General features: G+C 39.8%; 1 protein-coding gene across 5 annotated transcripts in view; it reads left to right on the top strand.

The window, feature by feature from the left end:
* The first annotated feature begins 64 nt into the window (after positions 1–64).
* SRPK2 (SRSF protein kinase 2) overlaps positions 65–24,639 on the top strand; it is a 152,460-nt gene continuing 127,885 nt past the window's right edge. For 4 of the 5 annotated variants that reach the window (XM_069801805.1, XM_069801806.1, XM_069801802.1 and 1 more), the window contains exons 1-2: positions 65–206; positions 338–422. In XM_069801805.1, the coding sequence (XP_069657906.1) occupies positions 191–206; positions 338–422 (101 nt within the window). In that variant the 5' untranslated portion in view covers positions 65–190. Of the gene's footprint in view, positions 207–337; positions 423–24,639 lie in introns of those variants that run through there. The other variant, XM_069801804.1, reaches the window with a different exon arrangement.

The raw sequence follows: 24,639 nt of genomic DNA, 5'->3' as shown, positions 1-24,639 counted from the left end.
CGCCCCCGCCTTTCCGGCCGGGGCCCCGCCGGCAGGGCCGCGCCTGCGCACTTGGCGGCGGCGCGGGGCGGGGGTGCCGCTGCTGCCGGCCGGTGCCCGGCGCGCGGTCACGACTGGCGGGCGGCGGCGGGGCCGGGGCCGGGAGAGCCGGGGAGCGGCGCGGCCGCCCAGGAGCGTGCGGCGCGGGGCGATGAACTCGCGCAAAGGTACCGTACCGTACCGTGCCGTGCCGTACCGTACCGTGCCGGGCGGCGGGGCGGGAGCGGGGGAGGGGGGGGGCTGCGCGGCCGCCGCCGCCGCTCACGCCGGCTCCCGGCTGTTCTCTTCTCCCCGGCAGTGCTGGCCCTGCAGGCCCGCAGGCGGCGGCCCAAGCAGTCCGCGGCGGCCGGCAGGAGGGACAAGCACCCGCCGCCCCACAAAAAGTAAGTACGGGGACCCCCGACCCGCCGGGACGGAGCCTCCCCCCCCCCCTCCCCGGGACAGCTTCGTTGTCCGTCCTTCCCTCACGCTGTGCCCCCGCCGACCCGTAACGTCTGTCGGGACAGTCCCGCGGTCCGGCCCCTCTGCCCCCGCGCAGTCCCGGCCCCGCTGCTTGCTTTCACGGGGGAGCTGCTCCCCCGCTCCCGCCGCCGGGACGGACGGCAGCTCCCCCCCCGCAGAGCACGTCGTCGTCCCCCCCTCCGCCCTCCCCACTCCGCTCCCACCGCGCCGGGGCCGGTCCCTCCCACGGGGGGTGTCCCTCGCCCTGGCCCCGGGCTCAGCCTCCTTCGGGCAGGCCCTCCCCGCGGCGCCCGGGCTGGCCTTCCCCCTCTGTGGAAACCCGCGCCGGGCACTCCGGCCTCGCCCGGGGGATCGCTGCGGCGCTCGTCTCTGAGAAATCCCTCTTTGTCGGGGATCTGCACAGGCTTGGTCTTCACAGCCCCCGTGCCCGTTTCGAATCGCCCTCCAGTTCTCTCTCGTCTTCACGGTCTTCCTTCTGTCCTTGTGCTTTCTGTTCTGAGGTTTCTTTCTGGCGGCATTGTCCTATCTGTAGGCAGTCCTTTTCTTGTCCTGCTAGCAGCCCGGTACTCTCATCCTGCTCTCTGCCTCCTGCTCGGTAGTGTCAGACTATTTCCCGTTCCCAGACGTGTCTAATTGCCAGCAACGCTGATACCAGTATTTGTTGTTGCTGTTGATGTTTAAATCTCTGTTGATCTTGCAGAAATGGACAGAAGTCATGGTCTGGTGTTTCCCCCCCTGTCTTCTGCTAACCCTTCACATTCTTGTCGCTGTCCGGTTCATATTTTCTCATTCTCACAATACCTGTTTTCACTGAACCATGTAGGAACATTCTGCCATCTCTGTAGTGTTCCCACTTTCTCTTTCCTAGGATAACGTGGCTTTGGACTCCTCCCTATTTTATTTTTTCTCCTCGTAGGATTATGTGGTTCTCTCACTAACTTTTATGGTATTTTGTTCAGTGAGACTTTATTGGTGACTCATTATGTCACCAATAGACTCTTGTCTTTGTTTTTGTTTCTTGGGGATCCAGTCTACCTGCTTTGAGACGGGGAAGCATATGTCCTGATGTTCCTCATCCCCCTCTTCTTCTAGTTGGCCAGTCTTTAGAACTGGAAAGCAGGGTATGATGGATGGATGGATATATATGTGATGGGGTAAAGATACTGCTATGTGCCATGGCAAATTATTCAAGAGGCAAGGTCTCTTCCTTTCTGATTTCTATAGAAAGAAATAATATATCCCTGGCCCTGGAGTTTTGGGGTTTTTTTAGCTACAAATGATGCCATGAAAAGCCAAAATCAGAACTCAATAGTCAGGTAGTTTTCCATCAGGCTCAGGCTTCACAACGAATTGGCTTTTTTTCCCCTTTGAGATGCATAAAAATAATGTAGGACGAAATGCTGGTGTATTGGTCATCAGGTTTTAATGGTTAACTTTTGTTCACAACCTGTTCTGGTACTGCTGTTTCCTCCAGCATTGTATGAAAGCTGCATCATGCTTTCAGTTGTGTGAATTTGGAGTTATTGCAATGGAAACAAATTTTATGTGCAAGGTATGTGGTCTGATTGGATTTGTTCCCTTGTTTCCAAAATCCTTTTGGAAGTCAGTTTGTAACATTACATGGATTTGTTTTGACACTTTGAAAACAGAAATAGGTTACATTTTATTGTCACTCTAGGTTCAGAATTGTTTTTGTAGCTTTCAGTTAAGTCTGTTAACCACAAAGTTATTAATAAACTTCTGTTCTACTTAGATGATACAGCGTTTAATACACTTCTTAGCGGGGCTGCCTTGGGATGTCTTGCTGAATGAGTTTGTCAAAAGTTTGCTTTCACAGACACTCGGTAAGTGCAGAACTGGTACTCTTCTCATGGTTGCTGAAGAAACTGGCTACTGTTAAGTCAGGGTGCACAGTCAGTAGCTGGCCATTTGCCATACTGAGTCGGCATTTCCAGATGCAATGGTGGAATCTGTTCACTTGCCTCGGGAAACAGTGGTTTTGCTGTGGTAGACAACAGAGCCATCGTTTCTTTTCTATTTATGTTTTCTTTTCTCTTCAAACCACTGTTATGCTATGGAGACCTTCTAGTCTGTTTTATGCTTCTTTATGAAAGGGAAACTCCTTTCAAGTTTTTGGGTCTCCTTGCAAATGGCTAAACAGTTTAGGCCGCCAAAGTAAAACCAGCATTGGACATTATTTCAGAAGACAATCTCAACAGAAGTATCTCTTTTGTCCTGTTCCTAGCCTTGGTTTAAATTAAACTGCTACAGCATGTACTAGTGTATTAGAGTCATATAGTGTCTGTGATGCATATCAAATGCACAGTAGCTGCGAATGAAAATGTTGATTTGAGGAGTGGAAATTCTATACCATAAGTTCCCTGTAGTGAACTTTTTCACTACATGAAAACCATGACTTGGTTTTGAATCCAAAGGTGTTTGGTGGTTTGTTTTTTTTTGTTTGTTTGTTTTTTTAAACTGTGGTTCTTAAGAAGACTCTTCTCTGCCGGTTCATAGCTTTATGGAGCAACTTGCATTGTTGCTGGTAACAATGTGCTTCAAAGGAGCTGCAGGATTCCTCTTCTAGAATTGGCTAGGAGAGTTATATCGCATTGTAGCTTACTTGCAGGCTTTTGTTTGAAGAGTATTAAGATGATGACACAAGAAGAAATAAAAATTACAGTGCTCTTTAACGCTGAATAGCTTTTTGTCTGTTAAGACCTTAATTGCTGTAGGAGTCTGTGAGGTCGGTTCTGTAACTGCTCAGTGTTGACCCCTTAGGTCAATGATGAGAACTGGTGGAGGTGAATCCATATTTTTTATGTAATAGGGTGGAAAGATAAGAAAGTAGAAGTTAAGTGGCTCATGTTCTGAAGAGAAAGCACTTTGTCTTGAATCAAGACTATATCTAAAATGGCGTGTAATAGTAAAATCTGCTTGGTGGGGCCTTACTTTGAATTCAGTTATCCAGGCTACTGAAAAAGAATAATATCTCACTATTTTAAGATAACAGTTAGCACTTGATTTTGGTTATAATAGTTGGACCTGCATGCAGCGTGTACAAACTGCTTATGTATTTTTTGAGTTGGGCAAAAGATTAATCAAAATGGTTAATTCAGCTCCTCTGTGAATTATTTCTTCTTAGAATGGAGATCTGCATTTTGAGAGAGGTCTGTGAAATAGCGTTTTCAACAGATGCCCAAGTCTGTGTTCAGAGATGAACTTGCTTACAGATAGACAAGCCTGTTTGCTGTCCTCTACTTAGCGCTAACAGAACCCACTTATGTAAGAGAGAGCCTCAGGTATGTCTACCTCTTGCATTCAGCAGAATGGTAGGCTGCTCTTTATATTCAGACTAGTACTGGCTTCAACTGAAACAAAGTGGATGATGGTTGGACTTGATCTTGAAGGTCTTTTCCAACCTAAACGATTCTATGAAAATCCTATCTTGACTGTATTTCTAAGTGAATATGACAAAAAACAAGCGAATACCCAATCAGAGATTTGTCATCTTCATCCGAAGTTATAGGATAAGAGTTTTGTTTAACAAAACAAAACTTTGTTTAACATAAGTTGTATGTTAAAACATCCAGATGATGATGTGTGGATGTATGGAGAGAGGATTGTGTGTTGAATACTTCAATACAAATGCATAAATCCAGATATCGAGATTGAGTTTTCAAAATTAAGTTCTCTTGTAGAGTAGGTTTTTCGGTTTTATCTTTAAGCAATACTTTAGAACAGGTGATAGAGACCATGCGGTACTGCTTTATAGTGGTGAAGAGTATGTATGTTAGATAACATGGGAAGTGCCAGATTTCTGTACTGTGCACTTCCAGATGACTAACTTCTTGGACCCATAGGTATTGTACAGCTATCAAGGTTCTGAATATATGACATTACTATGGAATCTTAAATGTCTGAAAATCATTCACTGCTTTTGTTTGTCACTGTTTTTCTACCACAATGTTTTTCAGCCTCTTTCGGTAACTCTTTGAGGAGAATAAAAACACCCATCTTGCACAGTGTTACAGTGGCTTTCATTAGCTTAATTTATTTTTTTGCTTGCAAAAGTTTTGCAAACCCTTCCCAAGCTTTTTCATTAGTTTTTTTGCAAGGGTGAGGGTAGAAGTGTGTATATGTAAAATGGGCTTTTTTTTGACCACCAGTGATCTGAGGCCACAATAGATGGATATATATCCTAGGGTGGATCAGCTTAGGAAGTCCACTCAGTGTTGTTTCGGGTATTTACTCAAAATGTGATGTTGATGGGAATTGCTACTCTTGCCTTCTTTCTTCATAGCCTTTCATCTTATTGCTAAGAATATTTTAGTTGGAGCTTTATCTTCCTGTTCCTGTCAAATTTTAAGATTTCATTAAGCTACCTATACTACAGGGCTGTAACTTCCTATCTTGGTTATTTGCCCACTTAGTGTGTGTAGACTTCAGGTGCTTAACATTGCGCCTTCTTTAAGAGTACAATATACCGAAAGATTCAACTGAAAGAAAACAAAGTTGATTTTAGTTGTCTTGGTATAATACTGATAATTCTTTTGTAAAGAAGTAAATAATTGCATGTATTGAGATTACAGAAATTTAAAGAAGGTATTGTGACATGTTTGATCTTGAATGCCTGACTCAGTCCAGTGTTCACCTTTGTAATGTGATAATAAAACACACATCAAAGACTTTTTGAGGGATCCAATGGAATCTAGAGTAAATTTCAGTGTAAAGTAGCACATGTATTACAAAGTGTGTTCATCTTTCTGTTTAGTACCCTGTGTCATGTAGTAAGAAAACAACCAGCAGCTCTAAAAAACTTAATTTCTGAAATGGGAATGGCTCCAGAATTTCTAATATTCTGTAGAGGTCTACTTGCAGATTTGTATAATGAAAGTGGTTATTGTCATGTAAGTGTCAGGACATCTATTATCGAAGAATTATCTATCATACAAATTTGCCAAGGTTCATGTCTTTTTCATAGAACAGAATCATAGAACAGCCCAGGTTGGGAGTGACCTTGAAAGATCATCTGGTCCAACCTTTTGTGGGAAAGGGAGCCTAGATGAGATTGTCTAGCACCTTGTCCAGCCATGTCTTGAAAACCTCTAGTGTGGGGACTCCACCATGTCCCTGGGGATGTTGTTCTGGTGATTGATTGTTCTCACTGTAAAAAATTACTTTCTTGTATCAAGATGAAACCTTTCCCAGTGCAACTTGTACCTGTTGCCCCTTGTCCTTTCTGTGTGGCTCCTTGTGAAAAGAGAGGCTCATCCTCTTTATAGCCACCATTTAAGTACTGGAATACTGTGACGAGGTCCCCCCGAGGGGGTGGTCTCCAGCCCTTTGATCATCTTCATGGCCCTCCTTTGGACCCTCTCCAGTCTGTCCATGTATTTTTTGAATTGTGGGGGCCAGAACTGGACACAGTACTCCAGGTGTGACCTGAGAAGTGCCAAGTAGAGTGGGATGATTACATCTCTACCTCTGCGAGTAATGCTTCTGTGGATGCAGCCCAGGATTTGATTTGCCTTCATTGCTGTGGTGTAGTGCTGACTTGTGTTCAGCTTTGTTGTCCACCAGGATCCTCCAGGTCCCCATCAGCAAGGCTGGTCCCCAGTCATGCACATCTTCGCCTGTACTGGTCTCCTTGGTTATGTCAGGTTTTGAACAGGCAATGAATAGAGATGCCATCCTGGGACCTTAATTTCATTTGTAATAATTTTATTTTATGAAATAACATTTGGTTTAGTATAATGGTTGTTTTATTAAGGAAAATACCCTGGTTTGGCACAGTTAACGTTAAACAAGAGTGCGTTGGTGGGGGAGGGAAAATGACTGCATTTCGTGTTTCAGATTGTAGTGAGATGAGCTTTTGGGGTGTAATGTTCATGATGACGGGGCCACTTGTTCTGCAGTGCGTTTTTATTTTTTTAACTCTTCTATTTACTGTAACTACAGGGTAGGATAGTAATAAATTTTGTGGACAAGGCTTGGACATGGATTTTGAAATATAAACATCTCTCTCTTCCTTTTGTTCTCAAGAAGATGACAGACTGTAGAAGCTATCGACTTTTTTTTTAAAAACTATAATTTGAAGGTGTATATGACAATCTTTACTGCATAAATAGTTTTGATATTTTTCCAGTTTGATAAAGACTGGACCAAATAAAATTATTTTTAGTTTTGGACAACTTAATTGAATTTGCATATGTTAACATGAAGGAAAGAATTCCTTTGTTACTTGGCTTCTTGATGGTGTCCTAAATATACTTGGTGACCATTTCAATGATTTAATGTGTGTGAAAAAAAAGATTGGAAGTTATGCACACAATCCTTCTTGATGGCCACAGATTATCTAGACTTAGGGCAAAAGTAAAACCTGGAGAGAAGCCTGTTCTTCTCATGGCTATGCTAAATACTCAACTTTTTGATTGCTGCCTTACAGCATGAATCTTCTCGGGTAAAATTTGTGATCAGTCTCAAGCATTTTCTGGAGCAGTAGGAGTTGTAGAAGTAAATGTGTCTAGCTAAGCTAGAAATTCCATTAAAGAAATAGAAATGTTGGACAATGAGAACATTATATCAGAACATTTTATCAGATTAAACTCTCTCAATTTCCTCATTTGGAGAATGACTGCTGGTCCTGTTGAGGAACAGACACAAGTCAATTAAAAGTCAATAATTTGAATGTAGGAGACTAAAAGAATCCAGGGCTTCAGTTGCCTTGAGCTATTGTCAATGCTTAGTTTGCAGTTTTCTAAAATGGAAGGGAGAATTCCGTAGTTAGAGGTCAATTATATTTTCCTATCCCTGAGGAAAAAATTTAGTATCTCTATTGTTCTTGTTGCAGCAATAAAGGTCAGAGCTGTCTAGGTACAATATCAGTATCTTAAATTCTGATATTAAAATAAATTATTTACTAATTTTCAAACTGTACTAAAATTATATTGTTCTTATAGTCATGGTTCTAAAGAAAATTCTCTCGGGACATCTCTTTTTTTTTTTTTTTTTTTTTTTCTTTGCATTGATCTGTTTCTTCTAGTCTCCCCTCTCACCCCAGTGATTTCTCTGTTTAATAGTTGTACTTGTCTCCCACTGGCTACCCTCCTGGTGTTGCTCACCTATATGTGAAGTTACTCCTTCTTCATAGACTGAGACATATGTTTGTATAAAACCATTATAGAAGAGGTTCTCAGGTAGTTGCATGGAGCCTGGAGATGGGTATGATGGAAGTGCTGTTTCTGTGACGGGTTGCCTGAAAGGTTGCTGTGAGGGGAGCAAAGGCATGACTGAGCTGTATTTTCAGGAGAGAAGGTACAGTTAGAGCAGAGTGACTCCTCCCTCTTCCAGAGTGCTTAGGAAAGAAACAACTCCGAATTCCTTTCCAGGACCTTCAGAAGGTTGGGCTTTGGTTGGGGCTCGTTCTGCTGAGCGGTGGGCAGTTATGCGGGCTGGTCCCACTCTGTTGTGCTATGTGGGACTGACTGCAGAAGCGTGTTAAGGCAGCGGGTTTTATTCCTTTCTCCTGCCAGAGTCTGAGTACCCAGTGGTCACTTATGACCTTTGGTGAGGGACAGTTGGGCGGTTTGAGATCATGTATGCTGTAGAAACAAAACAGTAAAACAATGAATCCTAGAAGAAAATAAGGCATAAGTTATTAAAATCCAAGTAGAAATTAAAAGAATGCCAGTTAAGTGCAGCTAAGGCTGTAGTTAAGTAAGGTACATAGCAAGATAACTTTATTTAAACCAGATCTTTTAAACGGCTATTTTAATGTTTGAAAGCTAATTAAAAATATTTTAAAATAAATTGTGCTTCTATATAAATTGTGGTTTATATTTGTGCTCACATTACATGGTTCCCATCTTACCATCTCAAAAAAGATGATGTAGAACTAGAAATTTCTCAAAGAAGGAGGTAGTAAAGGTGATTGAGGATATTGGACAGCTTCATTTATGAGCAGTGCTTTTCAGATATATAAAGGTGGTTAAGGTGCATTTTGGCATGCCTGAAAAATCATTACTGGTATTGAAAGGGAAGAATGAATAACAACCTTTTTTCGTTACAAAACAATGGTTGAAAAGAGTGACTTTAATGCAAAAGAGGATACTTTTTTTTGTACAGTACAAATGGCAGAATGTGGCTTTGCAATATGTTGTAGAGACCAAATTATAGATGGGTTTAAGAAGGATAAGACTGGACACTAGAACCATCAGTAGTTTTTAAGTATACTACTGCCAGTGCAATTTGACTTTCCAAGCCAGTGTTTGCTGAGGCCCTGTCACGTAAGTTTGTCCTAATATTGAGTGATCCACTTGTATACTCATCTTTAAACATGTGTTTCTGGCACCTAGTGGTATAATACTGGCCTAGGTATGTATTTGATCTAAATTAGTGTGGCAGCTCTTAAATTTTTAAGGCCACCTCAGTAGATCACTTGCAACATCTGATAGTATGCGTAAGCCTGACAGTATCTGTGAGGCTAGATCCAAATGGGGCTTGAGTGATGTAACGTGTGGCACTCCTATACCTGGCTCAGGAAGGAGCTGTGGAACTCTACAGTGAATCAGCAGGGGTGTGTGTTTGAGAAGAGCTTTCATAAACCCAAGAACAGTAGGGTAATGACGAAGGGGTGGGGAGGCATGCCAAGAGTGCAAAATACTGAAGGAATGGGCATGCCTGAAATGCTACTTTTCCTGTAGACTTTGATGCCATCTGCAGGTCTGAGTTTGATGCCAAAATGAGCCTGGGATTTAAAGTCGTGAATCTAAGAATGTGGGTCATTTTCTCTGTTGCTGTGAACAACTAGCTTTGTTTTAAAGTTTCAGTTCTCGTGGTTATGTAGTAGCTCAATAATTCACTCACCTGTGAAATAAGAGTTAGATGCCTGAGGAATTTCAAGCTTATTATTTCAACCTGCCATGTACAAGTGTCAATCACAGGATTATAGGCCGTGCTGGGCTTTGGTGTGTAAGGGATGGCCAGTAGCCTTAGATCTCTTCTGTGGAATAATCAAGAGCAACAGACTGATGGTGTTAGAAGAAAGATGATCAAAAGGGAAGCATTGCTATCAAGTTTCTCTAATACGCAGGTATCAGTATGCTGGTTGACTGTGGCCAAGTAACTCTGAGTTACAAAGCAAACACGTGGTGATTTGGTCAGAATGAGGCTGTTTGGGTTACTAAATGATTTTTCTTTTTAGCATAGCAGTCACAATTCAGCACTTTTATGAAAGGGGGAGCCCCGAGGAGATCAAAGGCTTAAACTTTCTTTCAAGTTCCCTTTCCTGGTGTCACAAAGCACAGTATGACAGATCCTTGTTGCCAGAATCGTTTCCCAGGTGAATGTTTTAAAGTTTTAGCAGTGTCAGGGAAACTTGGAAAAGACCAGGAGCTTCATGATACTGTTATGAGTTCTAGCTCAAAAGAATAGGAATCATCTTTACAGATAATAGTATCTGAAAAACAAATTTTACTTTTGTTTTCTTTTTTTTTTTTTTGGTAGTCTGTTGCTTGGGGTGACCTGTTTTGTATATTAGTAACACAGTGTTCTAGCACATGTTGGTGTCCAAGTCCATGATACTGGTCCTAGACATTTAACCAAATTCTACTCAAATGCTATTAGAGCATTGCCTCTGTTTTTTTAATGTCAAGTTGAAATTTTCATTTTGTTTGTTTGTTTCCCAGAAATGTTTGCTATACAGCAACTTTTAAGTCTTGGACTGTGTCAACAATGTTGAGAAGATGACCCACAGCAATTTTCGTAGTTGCTTCCAGCACTATGCATTTTACAGAGTCGCTCTTTAATCAGGGAGGGACAAGCAGTCCTAGGAACTGGGAGCTTTGTGATGAGCTCTGTATTGTTGTTGTGGGCAGACATAATCTGGGCATGCCTGCCAGTCAAGGCTCTTGGAGAAGCTGGATGTGAAAACACAATGTGTGAATCTCAAGTTGATTTAAAATGTGAGACAGAGCTATAAAGAGCTAGGCTGAGGCTACTTAGATCACCAGATACCTGTTAGGTAACTACTTTGATCTTTAGTATGGACCAGTTACTTTTAAGTATTGCATTCTTACTGCTAATCCAAGTTGTTTAGTAAATCCAGCATCCAGAAACTAGGTTAAAACTATTTATTCAATAGACAATACCTGTTTTTCCCCAGTTGTCTAAACAAGTATTGTTGAGAATTGATTAGTTTATCTAAAAATGTTGCAACAAAGCTGGCAAACTTTCTGCATATTCTATAGGAAACATGGTGCAGAAAATCAACTTATTTCTCCTGTTCTTATTATTGAGAAATAGAATAACTGTATTCTCTAATGTTTATTTCTGAAGCCAGAAAAATCAGTTTTGTGTAATGAGAATATTTGTCTTGGGAATAAAGATGTTACTCTTTTAAAGTGATCATTTGGATCTAATTTTGTGTTTCCAAAATGACTTTCACTAGCTTGTGTCTCACAGGGTGCCATATCTTGCCCTGATTGTAGCATTATGAAAACTTAACACACAGTGTAGGTAGACCAGACTCCTTTCTCCTCCACTTGTACCTTCTCTGTGATATCTACTGGTCTTAACCCCTGCTCTGTGCTTTGCCAGGCTGGTGAAAACAGTAGTTTTAATAGCTGCAACTAAAAGGAATGTTAAAATAAACCACAACTGAATATGTATATTGAAGCAAAAACGCTTACAGATTTATTCGGAGACTTCTGCTGTTTTCATGACAGTTTTTCCCATACGTCAGTGCCTGATGTCCAGAATTCATATTATAGATCACTGATAATTATCTGAGAACATAGTTTGGATATTTAGAATTGGGAAAGATCAATGGATTAAATTTATTTTGGGGATAATATTTCATTCAACCAAATGCTTTGTTTTAATTTTCATTTGTTATTTGAAATAAACACCCTTTTATGGAAAGCTTTCTCTATCTCAGGAGGATTCATGGGAGAGAATGTGAGAATCTAAGACTAATCAGATCAATGGTAAGTCTAGTTTTAACACACACATTGCTGACCATTATGGCTAAATGTGACAAGCTGTAAACTCAGTATGGTTTGAAACTACTAGGTGAATTTGATAAAGAAATTTTGGTTGGTAATTTGATCCTTCATTCATTCTGGTAAATTAGATGTTCTCTTTCCCTGCTAGTCTGTTGGAAGGTTTGACCAGCAGTTGCACATCTGGCTTGTGGGCTTTGCTGCTTCTCTTTTGCTAGTCTTTCAATGTCACAGTCCTCAGATGTTGCTGACTTATTTTTGAGAAAATGCATATCCTATACTTGATATTTTGTAGTTGATTGGTTGTCATGGTTTAACCCCAGCTAGCAACTAAGCACCACGCAGCCGCTCGCTCACCTCCCTCACAGTGGGATGGGAGTGAGAATCAGAAGGGTAAAAGTGAGAAAAACTCATGGGCTGAGATAGTTTAATAGGTAAAGCAAAACAAGGAATTAATTTGCTGCTTCCCGCCGGCAGGCAGGTGTTCAGCCATCTCCAGGAAAGCAGGGCTCCGTCACGCTAAGTAACTGTGACTTGGGAAGACAAACGCCATCACTCTGAATGTCCCCCCTTCTCTTTTTTCCCCCAGCTTTGTATGCTGAGCATGACGTCCTATGGTCTGGAATATCCCTCTGGTCAGTTGGGGTCAGCTGTCCCGGCTGTGTCCCCTCCCAACTCCTTGTGCCCCCCCAGCCTCCTCGCTGGTGGGTTGAGGAGCAGAAAAGCCCTTGGTTCTGGGTAGGCACTGCTCAGCAGTAATGAAAACATCCCTGTGTTATCAACACTGTCTTCAGCACAAATTCGAAATATAGTCCCATACTAGCTACTGTGAAGAAAATTAACTCTATCCCAGCCAAAACCAGTGCATTGGTATAGGTAATAAATAATAAATAATGGTTATGTAGGTGTATGTAGATAAAGTACCACCTTTACATAAGAAACTTAATTTGTGAGTCTTTAAATACCATTTAAACTCAGTACATAAAGTTTCTTGAACACTCTACAAAGGTAATAGTCTAATAGCAGGGATGAAGTGTGTAATCTCTTAGTGTTTCAGGAAAGGCTGAAAACAACAAAGTAGAAAAATTAGTCCCCTCTCACTTCTTTGCCTAGTAATACCACCTTTCTTCATGGATTTGCTTCTTGTGGTGTTCTTATGAAAGCATGACAATGTTATAAGCAAGTGAAATACAAAGGAGCAAGCTGCCTTGTTTCTGTTTTAAGATGATATAGTTTCCTTCAAGCTCAATTATCATAGATAATGTGAAATTAAAAGCATCTTCACCCCATTTCCCAGCATAGAATTTAATTTTTGCTTTTATCAGCAGCAATGGAAAGCAGCAAAGCCCAGATTTGCTGCCAATAAATGTATACCTAGAATATCAGAATGAAAAGTGAGTGTGTGTATAATGACATTTCCTTATCTAAGGAGATATACATTAATATGGTGGGGGGTATTTGGAGGAAGGAAATAGAAGACAGGGCAGAGGCTGAGTAAGGGGACCATTACTTTAGCAGAAAAGTGAAAGTCTGATTTACAATGTAGGATTTCACTGATGGGGAAAAAAATGTGTATGCACTCCAGTTGGTGTGAGCAAACACCGAAAGTGCTCAAATAAGCCTGTGAAAGTTGGAAACTGGGACTTTCTTAGTGAGGTGAAGCAAGCATGTCTCTATGTGTGTGTATGTATATATAAATAAAATTGCTTGCTATTTCCCTTCCTAGTAACACATTGTTCGTCTTATTTAGAGGATGATAAATTAACTTCATTCTGAACTCACTGTTTTCTTTACGGAGGCTGGGAGGGAGGGAATCCAGTGACTATTCTGGCTGTATGCTTTGTCAGCCTGAAGTTCTTCACTGCTTATCTCCCATGTTTGCAGCATGATCCTCACCCATCAGCTGCTGAGGTATTGTACTAATGCAGCTTGGATCTGTGTGTTTCTCCTCAGGCTAAATAGCTACTAATGGATCCACCTGTACCTGCTCTCCTTCCAGATCTTAGAGTCTCTTCTCACTGCTTTGTTGCATCCAGGTTTCAGATAGGTTGCTTGAATTTGTTACGCTCAAAATTTTGTTATCAGCAAAAGGAATGATCACTGTTTGCAGAGTCAAGAATTTGCAGTTAGTCTAGTGAAAGTCCTAACAGTCCAATTGAAGAATTATTGATAGTTGAGTTATGGTGATACTAGTATTTGTTTCAAATTGCATACAATCAAAATGATAAATGCACAGACTTTGTAGTATCTGCTCTTTGTTGGAAGGGTAGGCATAGCATCAAAGGTGGATGGATTCATTTGGGAGGAGGGAGGCATATGGCCAGTCATCAGCCTCTTGAACCCCCACTGGGAGGTCTATGAGCTTGATGTTGGTAGCTTCTTCCTCCTCATTGTGAAGTTCACTTGGGTCACTCTTAAATGTTTCTACAAGTTGTTCTTTCTGTGCTGCCTTGTAAATTCATGTTATGATCCATGTCAGTCCATCCAGATTTAATATATAATGGTGTATTTTAAACATGTTCGATACTTGTTCTTCATTCCCTTTGTGAGTGGCTTTGGCCAGCTCCCAGGTTGCAGTCCTGTGGCCAGCAACTAACCGTTGGTGAGGTGTTTGTAGCCCTGGGCCTCTGTATCATCCTGTGACTTTCTAGTCCTCTACAGTTGTTCCGTGTCTTTACCCCCTTATGCTCCTTTTTATTCCAGCATATTAAATAGTTCACTTTAGACAGAATAATTATTATTGCTATGTTAGTTCCAGATATATGTTTAACAATAGGTGCTACACTTCACAACTGTACAAAGCTAAGTGATAGCTAAAACAAAGTAGGTAATAGTTGTTTCATCAGTAGTCTGTTGCTGTTCAATGCTAAAACAAATCTCCAGACAGGCCAAGGCATGTTCAGACAGAGCCTGGTAAGTCCCAAGGCTTATCACAAACCCTGTGGCCCATTACAAACAATGGCAGCACCATATTTATGGGCTACATGGTCTTGCTTTGCATGGTCTGTGGTGAGGAGCAATCGCTGCTCTTTGTTCAGGCAACCTGGATGCAAATATGCTGAATTTGTAAAATTGCTGCTATGCTCTGAACCTTGCTGCTGCTGCTCAGGTGATTTCAAAGCTTGCAAGAGGCAGCTAGGAAGTGACAAGGCATAAATTTAGTGCTGATCTGGTGATGCCTAAGTGAAGTGGCATTCTGGACTGTTTTCCAGGAAAATAGATTACCTTGGAATTCAAAAGATGGTATTTAGATCAGCACATCTGAGGGAATATTTGCAAGTAGCTCTCCTACTATAAGCAGAAACCGTATCAGAGAAAGGGGCTCTTTCTGTATGTTTGAAAAAAATTAAGGAGATTAGCTTTGTATTTGAATTTTAACTCAATCTGCTTTGTTTTTACAGAAAGTCTATATGGTCTTTAACTATTTTATTAACATTTTAAAATTATGTCCTTGCTGGGAACTGCAGTAGTAGACAGTGGGGCAATCCTGGCTAGTGGGAAAGTTCTCATTTGCAAATTGGCTTTGAAAAGACCTCTGAAGTTTGAATCTTGTTAAAGTAGTATTTTAAATACTGGTGGTTTGCAGAGTAGCTTTTAGTTTTATTTACATTTAACATGTAGTTATTCAACACGTCATTAGAAAACTGTTAATTCTTCTCTCAGAAGAACCTTTGTACCTGCCATCATGAAAGAAGCTCTAGGGGCTTTTACATGTAAGTGGAAAAAGCTATGTACCATTGTGTGTTGAACAGACATTTTAGCTAAATAGTTGAAAGGGCCTGAATGCATTTTCAAGGTAAGATCTTCCTTCATTATACAAATAGTGTCTGTGTTCTAAAGTAGATTAAAAATGTGCCAGGAAATAATGGAGAGATCTTTTGAGTGTTTTAGAGAATGAAGTTATAAGCAAAAGACCTTCTGGTCTATACATCTCTTCAAGGTTGAGAAAAAATAATTGTTTTTTTCTGACTATGAAATGTGTTTAAAAAAAAAAAAAAGGGTGCAGGAATAACCAATCTCTGCTACATATATGTGTGTGTAAATATATATATATATTTGAGATGTGGTATAATAATACCAATTAGGTAAAGGTTAAAGCAGGTAATACAGATAAAGGAAAGTGAATGTGAAGTGGCTAATTCAGTGCTGTTACATATTTCACTGTGCTGCATAAGTTAGAGAAACTGTATTAAAGATTTTGGTTCCATGTGCATTTATATTGAACATCAGCTGTATCTCACCACCACAATAGCCTTGGCTCTCTTTTGCGTGTGCTGTGGATACTCCTCTCTGCTCTCCACCACAAGTCCCAAACGTGTTCACTTCTCTTCCCATGCCCAACAAGCAGAGTCTCAGTTCTCTCCCACTCTTCAGTGGGCTCTCTTCAGTAGGCATAGCTGTTCCTTGCCTCTTAAGCCTACCTAGTGCTGTACTGAACCTCTCTTGCTGTGATCGATGGCCACCTGCGTGAGGATCTGAGCTTCTCCTGTAGCTACTACCCATCTTTGTGTGATGGGCTAGCTGGGCAAGAAGTGTAGTGCTTGTGGTGACTGGTGTGGAGTTCAGTCTGGACTGGTTGATCAGCTAGCAACAGACCATCAACAGCTAGACAAGCCAGGTGGAAAATGTGAGAGGTGGAATACCCTGACTTTCCCTCTGTGAGGTACTAATAGGGTTGGTTTTTTTTTTTCTTCCCAGCTGCCACAAAACTTGTAGAAACTTAATAGCTCAGAGGTCTCCATCCACTTTTTCAAATGTTAGAACTAGCAAATATGATTAAAAAAAAAAAGTTGGATAGACACAATAAAATTACATAAGGTCCATTTTTCAAGCAGCAAGGTAAAAAGAAAGATGTGAGTTATATTTGTTTTCTAGAAGAAAAATGGATTTAAAAGCAAATTACTGGTTGAAAATAATTGTGTGTGTTCAAATTTGATCAGTTTTTTGCATGCGTGTTTTATTTCCAAGAATACTAAAACTACCGCTGAACTGTTTGGAAACAATATTGCCAACTGTTTGAAAATTTTATTTTTTCATTAAAATGTAATTGATATGGTTTTTTGTCTATTGGAAATAGGGACATAGAAGCAGAAAGGATTAAAGTGACATACACTCTTGTCAATCAGCTGTTACTAGTGCTGCATAATAAGCATCTGGGTTTCTACAAGATACTGAAGATGGCTGTAATCTGGACAAAGAACAGGACTAACTGTAACTGTAGGACTCTCTTGTGTGTATGTTGGTTTGGATCAGAATGAAATAGCAATGGAAAAGCTGTATAAATACTAAGAACTTGTCTAGTTTTTTTCCTCTTCTACAACTAAGCTGAACTTGTTAGGAGAAATGTTTTGAAAGTTGTTTTCTCTTATATTAGGTAAACTAGGACTTGTTCTGCATTTTATTTCCTGTATTTAGGGTACTTAGATCATCTTGCCATTAAGCACGTAACGGCAAACCTGCAGTAAACCAAAGACCAGACAGATGGGAAATGTGTTCCTCTTTATTTTGTATTCAAGAAAGTGAAAGAAATAAGCTTTAAAAATAGATTTTTAGTAATGATACTTTTTCTCTGAAATTATGTGTTTGGAGAATTATTCAATATTGGGTTATTACATAACGTAAACCATTTTTTTGGATGATACTATTTTATTCTGCCATAGAAATAGTTTTTATTTTGAAGAGAATGTACTACCTTAGGCTTAATTCTCTAAGTGGTCCTTGGCCATTTCCTTTGTTTTGGGTGGAGAGCAGTATTAGATTTTTCTATATTGGTGAAAAATATAGTGATGGGTTTTCTCAGACTTACTGTAGATTTTTATGTTCTCATGCTGGCTTTTACAATTATTTAATATTGTTGAAACAAACCACTAGGTGGCAATATCAATTAAAAAGATTTCAAGAAGTGCAATTAAAGTTGTCATCTAAAATGGACACTAAAGAGTAGGTTTGATTAAAGTGAAAACATAAACTTTCTGTATGTAAAATTGTTCTGACCTAGAGAGGAGGTGTTCTGCAAAAGCACTTGGTGTGGGTGATTGGTGACTGAGGACAGCTAGGTGTATTTGCTTGGATAGAGAGGAAACATTTTCACTTTCATGTGTAATATATATTGCAAACATATTTAAAAAGGTGAATTATTGTCATACTACTTCATGATGAAACTTGTTTTAGTCTGCCAGTTAGAATTAATTGGGGTTGTATCAGTCAGTGCTACTTGAGAAACAAATTCTCATTGGTGTGAATATAAAACATTTTAAACTAGTTAATGTAAAATCAGTATGAATTTACTTATGGCTGTGGATGAATTTTTGAAACATTGAATGTGTCTGTTACAAACAGACACTTGTTAATGGATATGCTAATTATACCTTCTTCGGTGTAGGTGCTGCTGCACAGCACACAGGCTGGATTTGTACGTGAGGTAGAAGACTGAAGAGGCTTGTCATTAAATAGCTTGTGAATGCAGTCTGCTTCCTGCACAGCTTAGCATCTGCAGAAACCATATCCTTACGTCACAGGGCTTGTCTTATCCAGAGGTATCTTGTCCTTTTATTTAGATATGTACATCCTTTTTCTTTTTCAGCACATTTATTGAAGATGCTGTTGCTAATGTTCCTGCTTAGGAACTGTTTAAGTTTATATCACAATCCTGTTTGGGTTTTTACTTTGGGGATACATATAATGAAATTACTGGCATGCAGTAACAGTGGCATTTCTACTTGAGTGCGGTTTTACTGGAGCTCCTGTCTGCCTGCTCCACCACTCCACATGCATTTTTGAAACATCTATGTAGTATGCTGTTCTCTCGTTAAATTTAATTGGAGTGTGATAGCCTATCCCTCTTCCTGGGAGCTTTAGTTCTTTGCGGTTTATTCCCAGTGCTTTGTGCTGTCACAAATGGGTAAGTCTCTAACCCTGCTATGGTTCTTGGGTATTTTTGAGAAGGTAGTGCTTTCTCTTGCTTTAACTCTTGGTCTTTATTTTGTCAGGTTTTACAATCATTTTATCAGGCAGTGGCTAGAGGACCTAATTTATCTTGGAGTGATTTATATTTTGCCTTTCTCTGTTCTTTTTGTCTGCTGTGTATTAGGGTGTTGTAGTGACTTTGCTTCTCAGTCCTTATGTCATGCAATTTCTCCTAAACTATTTCTGGTGTGGATGACACAGCAGAAGCATTCCCTTGAAGTATTATTTTTCAAGTGGAGTTGAAAATGCTTGATGTGATGGTCTTTGTGCCCAGTTGACTCTGTCATAGACGAGACTGGACTGCTTGTTAGAGAGGTTATGAGTGGGCCTTAAAATAAGTGGTAAAGTTCCTGTAAGTTGCTGTGTCTTCATACGTGAGGTCTAGGCAAATAAGGATCATGCTTGTTTTGGGTTTGGGTTTTTTTGTTTGTTTTTTTACAGGTTTGATTTAACTTCAACTCCTCCATGTTTTTTTTAAAGATAAGTACATCATCCATGGTGGTATTGTCACTGTAACTTGATTCTGTGCATGCACTTCCTTTGTAAGTGTAGATAGTTTAATCTTGCCATATTACAGTAGACATTTAAACACTACTGGGACAAAAGGAAAAAATTTCCAAAACTTTATTCTATGGTGAGACCTATGTCTGTAGAGTCTACTGCTATCAAGATTTTTGTGAAGTTAAATAATTCATAGTTTATGTACTATAGCATCAGAGGATGTGTAGAAAGTGCTTCACAAGTATGGGCTATCTTAGGCATAAGGAGCAATAGAGCCACATCAATACTGTATCTGGGATAATTGAGCAGGGAATATAAACACTAAAATTCACTTAGGAGGGGGACATGAGGTGAAATGAGTTGGGAAATGCTATTAAAGGTTTTTAGACTCTGACCCAGAGTCCAATGCTGACTTTCTTGCTATGTTTTTCTTCTTACTGGTATTCATTGTTGCATGTTCCTGTAGGTGAGGTATCCTGCTCATGTTTGAGGTGGTCTGTGTTAGCACAAGGCAGAAACTTGCCTGTGTTATATATTAAGATATATTTTCTGTCATCGTGTCAATTTTGAATCCTGGTGGTATTTCTTCTTCTATTATAAAGAAACACCTGTAATTCTCTTAGCCATCCTTTTTCTGAGGGTGTATTGTAGCCAGAAGTAATACTGTGTCATTTCTGCTTAACAGCTTTTCTTCCAGGTGTGGCATGTACTTTGCACAGTGGGTGTCCATGCCCTCGTGGCATTCTAGTTCTGAATGCTTTGCTTTCTGTGATAGCATGGTGTCTGTGTTACCGCAGGCTTACTGTGTCTGAGCCTTTCCAAATATTTCTCCTTTAACACTTTCCTGTAATTTCCACCTTGCTGTTGCTCCCTTGCCTCTTCAGGCAGCTTCTGGTTCTCTGGGAACCAGGACAGACATGACACAAACTGAACATTCCTTGTGATTCAGTGTCTATTTTACTTTACTTGTTCTGACTTTTTTCTAATGTTTGAATGGTCCTTCATTAGAAATTTTTTTTTTTTCTTCAGAGGGATCCCATTAAGAATGAGTCCTGAATGCCATTGTTCCTGTAAAAGCTGGGTCTTCTGTTACTGAATTCAGCTGGGTTAGTCACTAAGCAGGTCCCTGATCACATTCATGTCTGGGAGAGCATTTTTTTCTTTGGAGACAAGAATCCTTGAATAGGTTAAAAAAACCCCCACAACAAGAAACCAACAGATGGACTGTGTGAACTACCTGCCTCAGCAAGTATCCTATCAGGATTGGTGCTCTGTAGATAGCCCTGCATTTTTGTCCAAGGCACATCAGAAAGTGGGAGGTTTCGTGGGATGTCTGGTTTTTTTTGTCTGCCTCACATGCTGCAAATGTTGGCTCTGTTAACTCCTTCCATTTAATCTGATTTTCTTTTTTTTTTTTCCCAGTGCTTTCCAGTTTAAAGCTTATAGACTGCACAGGCTTTCAATATTTTTTTTCCATGCAAATAACGATTTTGTTCTTTTCCCTTCTGCTTCTTGAAGGTAGCATAAATTCTGTTGGTATGCACTTGGTTTATGTCTCCCAGTGATCCAGCAAAACAGTACCTCATTTTGTGTCTAGCAGCAATGCAGCTCTGGGGAGCAGGGACTGCAGGCTGCTTCTATGGTAAGGGAGATGGAGGATTCTGAAGAGAAGACCTTATGGAGAAGATCTTCTAAAGCAGTAGAGGTTAAACACTCAGTATCCAAGCTAATTGATCCATTGTTCCTTTAAAATCACCAGAAGCGCTTAAAATAGTCTTCTGCTGCTTCCTGTACCTTATTATTTGTGCTCAGGAGGTGCTACCAGTATGTGTGTATTTGTAGACCCTTGTAAATAAAAGGTCTCTGTGGTTCATCTGTGTTCCAGTGGCTCCTTAAGTGTGACCTGGCAGGCAGGGAAAAACAATTTGCAGTGACTTTGCAGAACTACAAGAAACACAAAGTTGGCAGTAAGTGTTGATGGTGGTCTGAGAAAATTTGAGGGATGGCGGTGGTCCTGGCTCCAAAATCTCCTGAGTCCATCTGCTGCTTGTGTGGATTTTCATTCTTCTTCAGTACTGCATGCCTTTGAGAAGCGGGATCAGCAAAGCCTGGATCTATTTTTGGTAGCTGCAATACAAAAATATTCCTTTGTGTGTAGTAGAGCTATTTTCCTTACTACTTTTTTCTTTGAAAAGAAGAGCAAATGCAATGCAGTTTGGCTGCAGGGAATTATATGACTCATTTAGTAAATAGTGAATACAAAGAGAAATAGTGTTTCTATTGTATTGCAGTTTTCTGCTGTATGTTTCTGTTGCCTCAGATTTTAATAGGGAAATTATACAAGTAGCCTAGACCCAGGATGGTGTTCTGAAAGATAACTAAGTTATATGCTACAAAATCTAGGTGATCCCATTAAATTTAAATTTCTTTCAATTTCTGTTCAAGTATTTGTTTGTTTGCAGGGTACACGTTGAATTTTATGTCATTTCTACTGCAATAGAAGGCAACTGCTCTGTCAAATGTGAATGAAGTTTGAAATATAAAGAGCTGTGTAAATGATAGGCAATGTCTACAGGGTTAAAATTGAAGTTTTAGCTGGCAAAACAGCCAGTTATCCGTGTGCTATGAATAATTTGAGCATAAAGACAAACTCAAATAGTAAAGGGGAGTCAGTTTCACTACCAAAAAGAAAGCTGCTTTTTTTTAGTATGCTTTCGTACACTTTTTAAATTGTAATTTTTTTTTCTGTTTAATATTTACACAAAGGTTTGGGAGTCCTGTGGGAGCAAGTCGCACATTGCTCATCAGTCAGTATTACAACTCAGCTGCACGCTTGGGTTGACTTTTTTCCCCTACTTCTGTTTGTATTGCATGATCAATAAAATCAGTCAAAAATGCAGTATTTAAAATGCTTCACAGAAGTAGATGTTTGTTATTAGGATCATGGGGAGTATGTAAAAAAAATGCAGCTGTCCTTGTAACTGTCATGATATTGTACCCAGTGTGATTTTTCTCACTTGAAGAATGAGAAACTTAAGTAATATCCTACTGTGAGATGGGTGAAGGATCCCAACTATTGTCCTGTTCAGATTTTCTGTGACTGCTGTCCTCTTCTACAGTGAAGTTTTCTTTGAACAAAACTTTTTATTCTGCAGTGTAGGAATTATATTTTGTTTTGGTGGATTTAAGAGCTGAGAGCACGCTGGCTTATGTTTTTGTCTAAAATTGTCAAGTAGAAGAGGTCTCCTTTCTTCATGCTGTGTTATGTTTAAAATTCTGTTCTAATTTGCTAAAACTGTAGCAGCTAATGAAACTAATCTCCATGTTAGCATGTTGAGGGGCTAAGATGAGCTTTACGTGTTAATAAATCCCTTGATGTGCATATGAATCAGACATAGACTAAAAATAGTAGTGAGCACTAAAATATATATTTTTTTGTAACTACTAAACACAGGTAGTATTCCAGAGAAGTCAAGAGAGCTTCAAGCTCTTCCAGGGACCTAAATAGGCTTTGCAAGCAACTGCCTTTTTTAGGCTAGTCCTTAAACTGAGTAAGAAAGAGATAGGGGTCTCAAAGACAAACCTTAATGAAAATATGTGGGAATTGCCTGCTGGGCAGGGAGTGTTGGACTGCACACCCCTCCTTTGGGCAGGTGACCGAGTTTTGCCCTCCTGTGTCAGGAAGGGGTATCAGAGGAGTATTGGAGAAGCTTGCAGTACTGGAGTAAGAAAGCCGGGGGGGGGGGGGGAAGGTTCAAATCATAGGAAATCAGGATCTGTTAATTATGCAATTCATTTATGACAACTGTCTTGTAATTACTTATTTTTGCAAGCATTTCTACCCATTTCAATCTAATTTATTTTGTGAACATACTTGAAATCTTAATACAGAATAATTTTATAATTTAATTGGAACCAATTACATTATCTTAATAAGTACTATTAACTGTGAAAAATAGTGTGGGAAGGAAAGGGAAAAGGGTACTTCTGTCTCCTTATTTAAATTGTGGACATGGTTAAATAAAATTTTTTCCTAAAATCAGCATAAATACTAACCAGAATTGTCATTAAGAAAAAAGTACTCCTGGATGACCTTGCCATTGCTTTTCTTGCTGAAAGTGCGCTTTGTGCATAACATGTTGTGCTTCCTTGTACTTCCAAAGGAATGAGGAAAATTGTAGAATTATGTTTCATAGCAAGAGTAAGTTCCCCATATTACAATGCTCTTTATAGTCCTGGTGTTGATTTTTTACATCTCAGTGGGGAGATGTGGAAGCTATTGCATAATATAAATATGTAGCTTGAGTATTTGACTGAGTTTTCTTGCAATATGAGATTTTTATGGTTTACATGTTTCTCTAAGCATGAAGGCAGTTGTGCCTGGTTTTCGCTTGAGAACTGCTTTGTGCTTAGCTTATGTGACTTCAGTTAATTTTGTTTGGAGAAATTCTCAGGCTTTTTTCCTTCAGTTTTCAATCTAAAGGGAATTTAGGTGGTGGCTCCATTAGGCTGCAAGACTTGTGCTAAAATTAGGGCTGACTTGTCAGACTTGAGCTGTCACCATTTGGTTTGCATTTGTGTTTGCTATTTCATAAATGGAGGCATTTTTTAGTAATACGTGTATACTAATATTCAGTTTTTTAATGGAGAATTTTAATTTAACTCCTGTGAAACCCTGGAAAAGAGCTAATTTTGATCAATACCAGTGGATCTGTTTGTTGCAGTGCCCACTTCGTGAATTTTTGACCTAGAGTTTTGCTGTCTGGTTGCAGTACAGCTTTGACCCAACTGTGCTGTAGATTTGCCTTGTGCTTGAGAGGGAGCTGTGCTGCTGTGAAGGTTATTCTTATGCTGTACTTCAGATGTGCTGCTTTGGAAAATGTGGTTTTGTGTTCTGCAAACCTGGAACTTCTGTCTAACACGGATTTGTGACTTCTGACTGCATTTGTGACTCCTGACTGCATTTGTGACTCACTGCTGGGCTGTGGTGGGATGGCTGTAGAAAGCAAAGCTTAGGTAAACTTTCTCATCACTGTGTTTTTAAACCCCAAACTTAAAGCACGTATTAGTTATTCCTATACTGCTTTATTTTTGGCTTTAGAATATGAATCTATATGAATATCTTAACTGCAATGATCAGGAGTGTGGATTTGGCTTTGTAGATGTGGTGTTTCAGGACTGCAATATGTACATTTTGGTCTGCTGGGCTTATAATTTCAAAGAGAGATGTATAGCTATCAATTTTATACTGTTCTTCAGCTTGTGCAGTATTATTTAACAACACATAGAGAAATGACTAGTGTGAGTGAAGCTAATACTGTGTTATTTAAATTTTTGAATACCAGGATGGTGTCATTGCTTGCACTGAGGTGAAAAGGATGGAGTAGGCAGGAGTGGTTGAAAGGCTCATATTCACTGGTGTGAGAAGAGCAATCAAAGTGCTAGTCTTACTATATCAAATTAAAACACCAAAAAATATAATGGGGGACAGCTTAATTTTAATACCAGATGAACAGGGAGAGAAAGCTAATTTTACTTTAAATAAATTAGATCACTGAGGAGGCTGCTTGGGAATTATTTTAAAAAAGTAAGAATAGAAATTGGCATATTAAATTTTTCTGGGTCAGATTTGTGGAATGAAGTTTTAAACCCGGCATTAGGGCATTTA

This window comes from Haliaeetus albicilla, chromosome 14 (assembly GCF_947461875.1).
Source record: "Haliaeetus albicilla chromosome 14, bHalAlb1.1, whole genome shotgun sequence".
Lineage (NCBI taxonomy): Eukaryota > Metazoa > Chordata > Aves > Accipitriformes > Accipitridae > Haliaeetus > Haliaeetus albicilla.
This window is presented reverse-complemented; position numbering and strand designations above follow the sequence as displayed.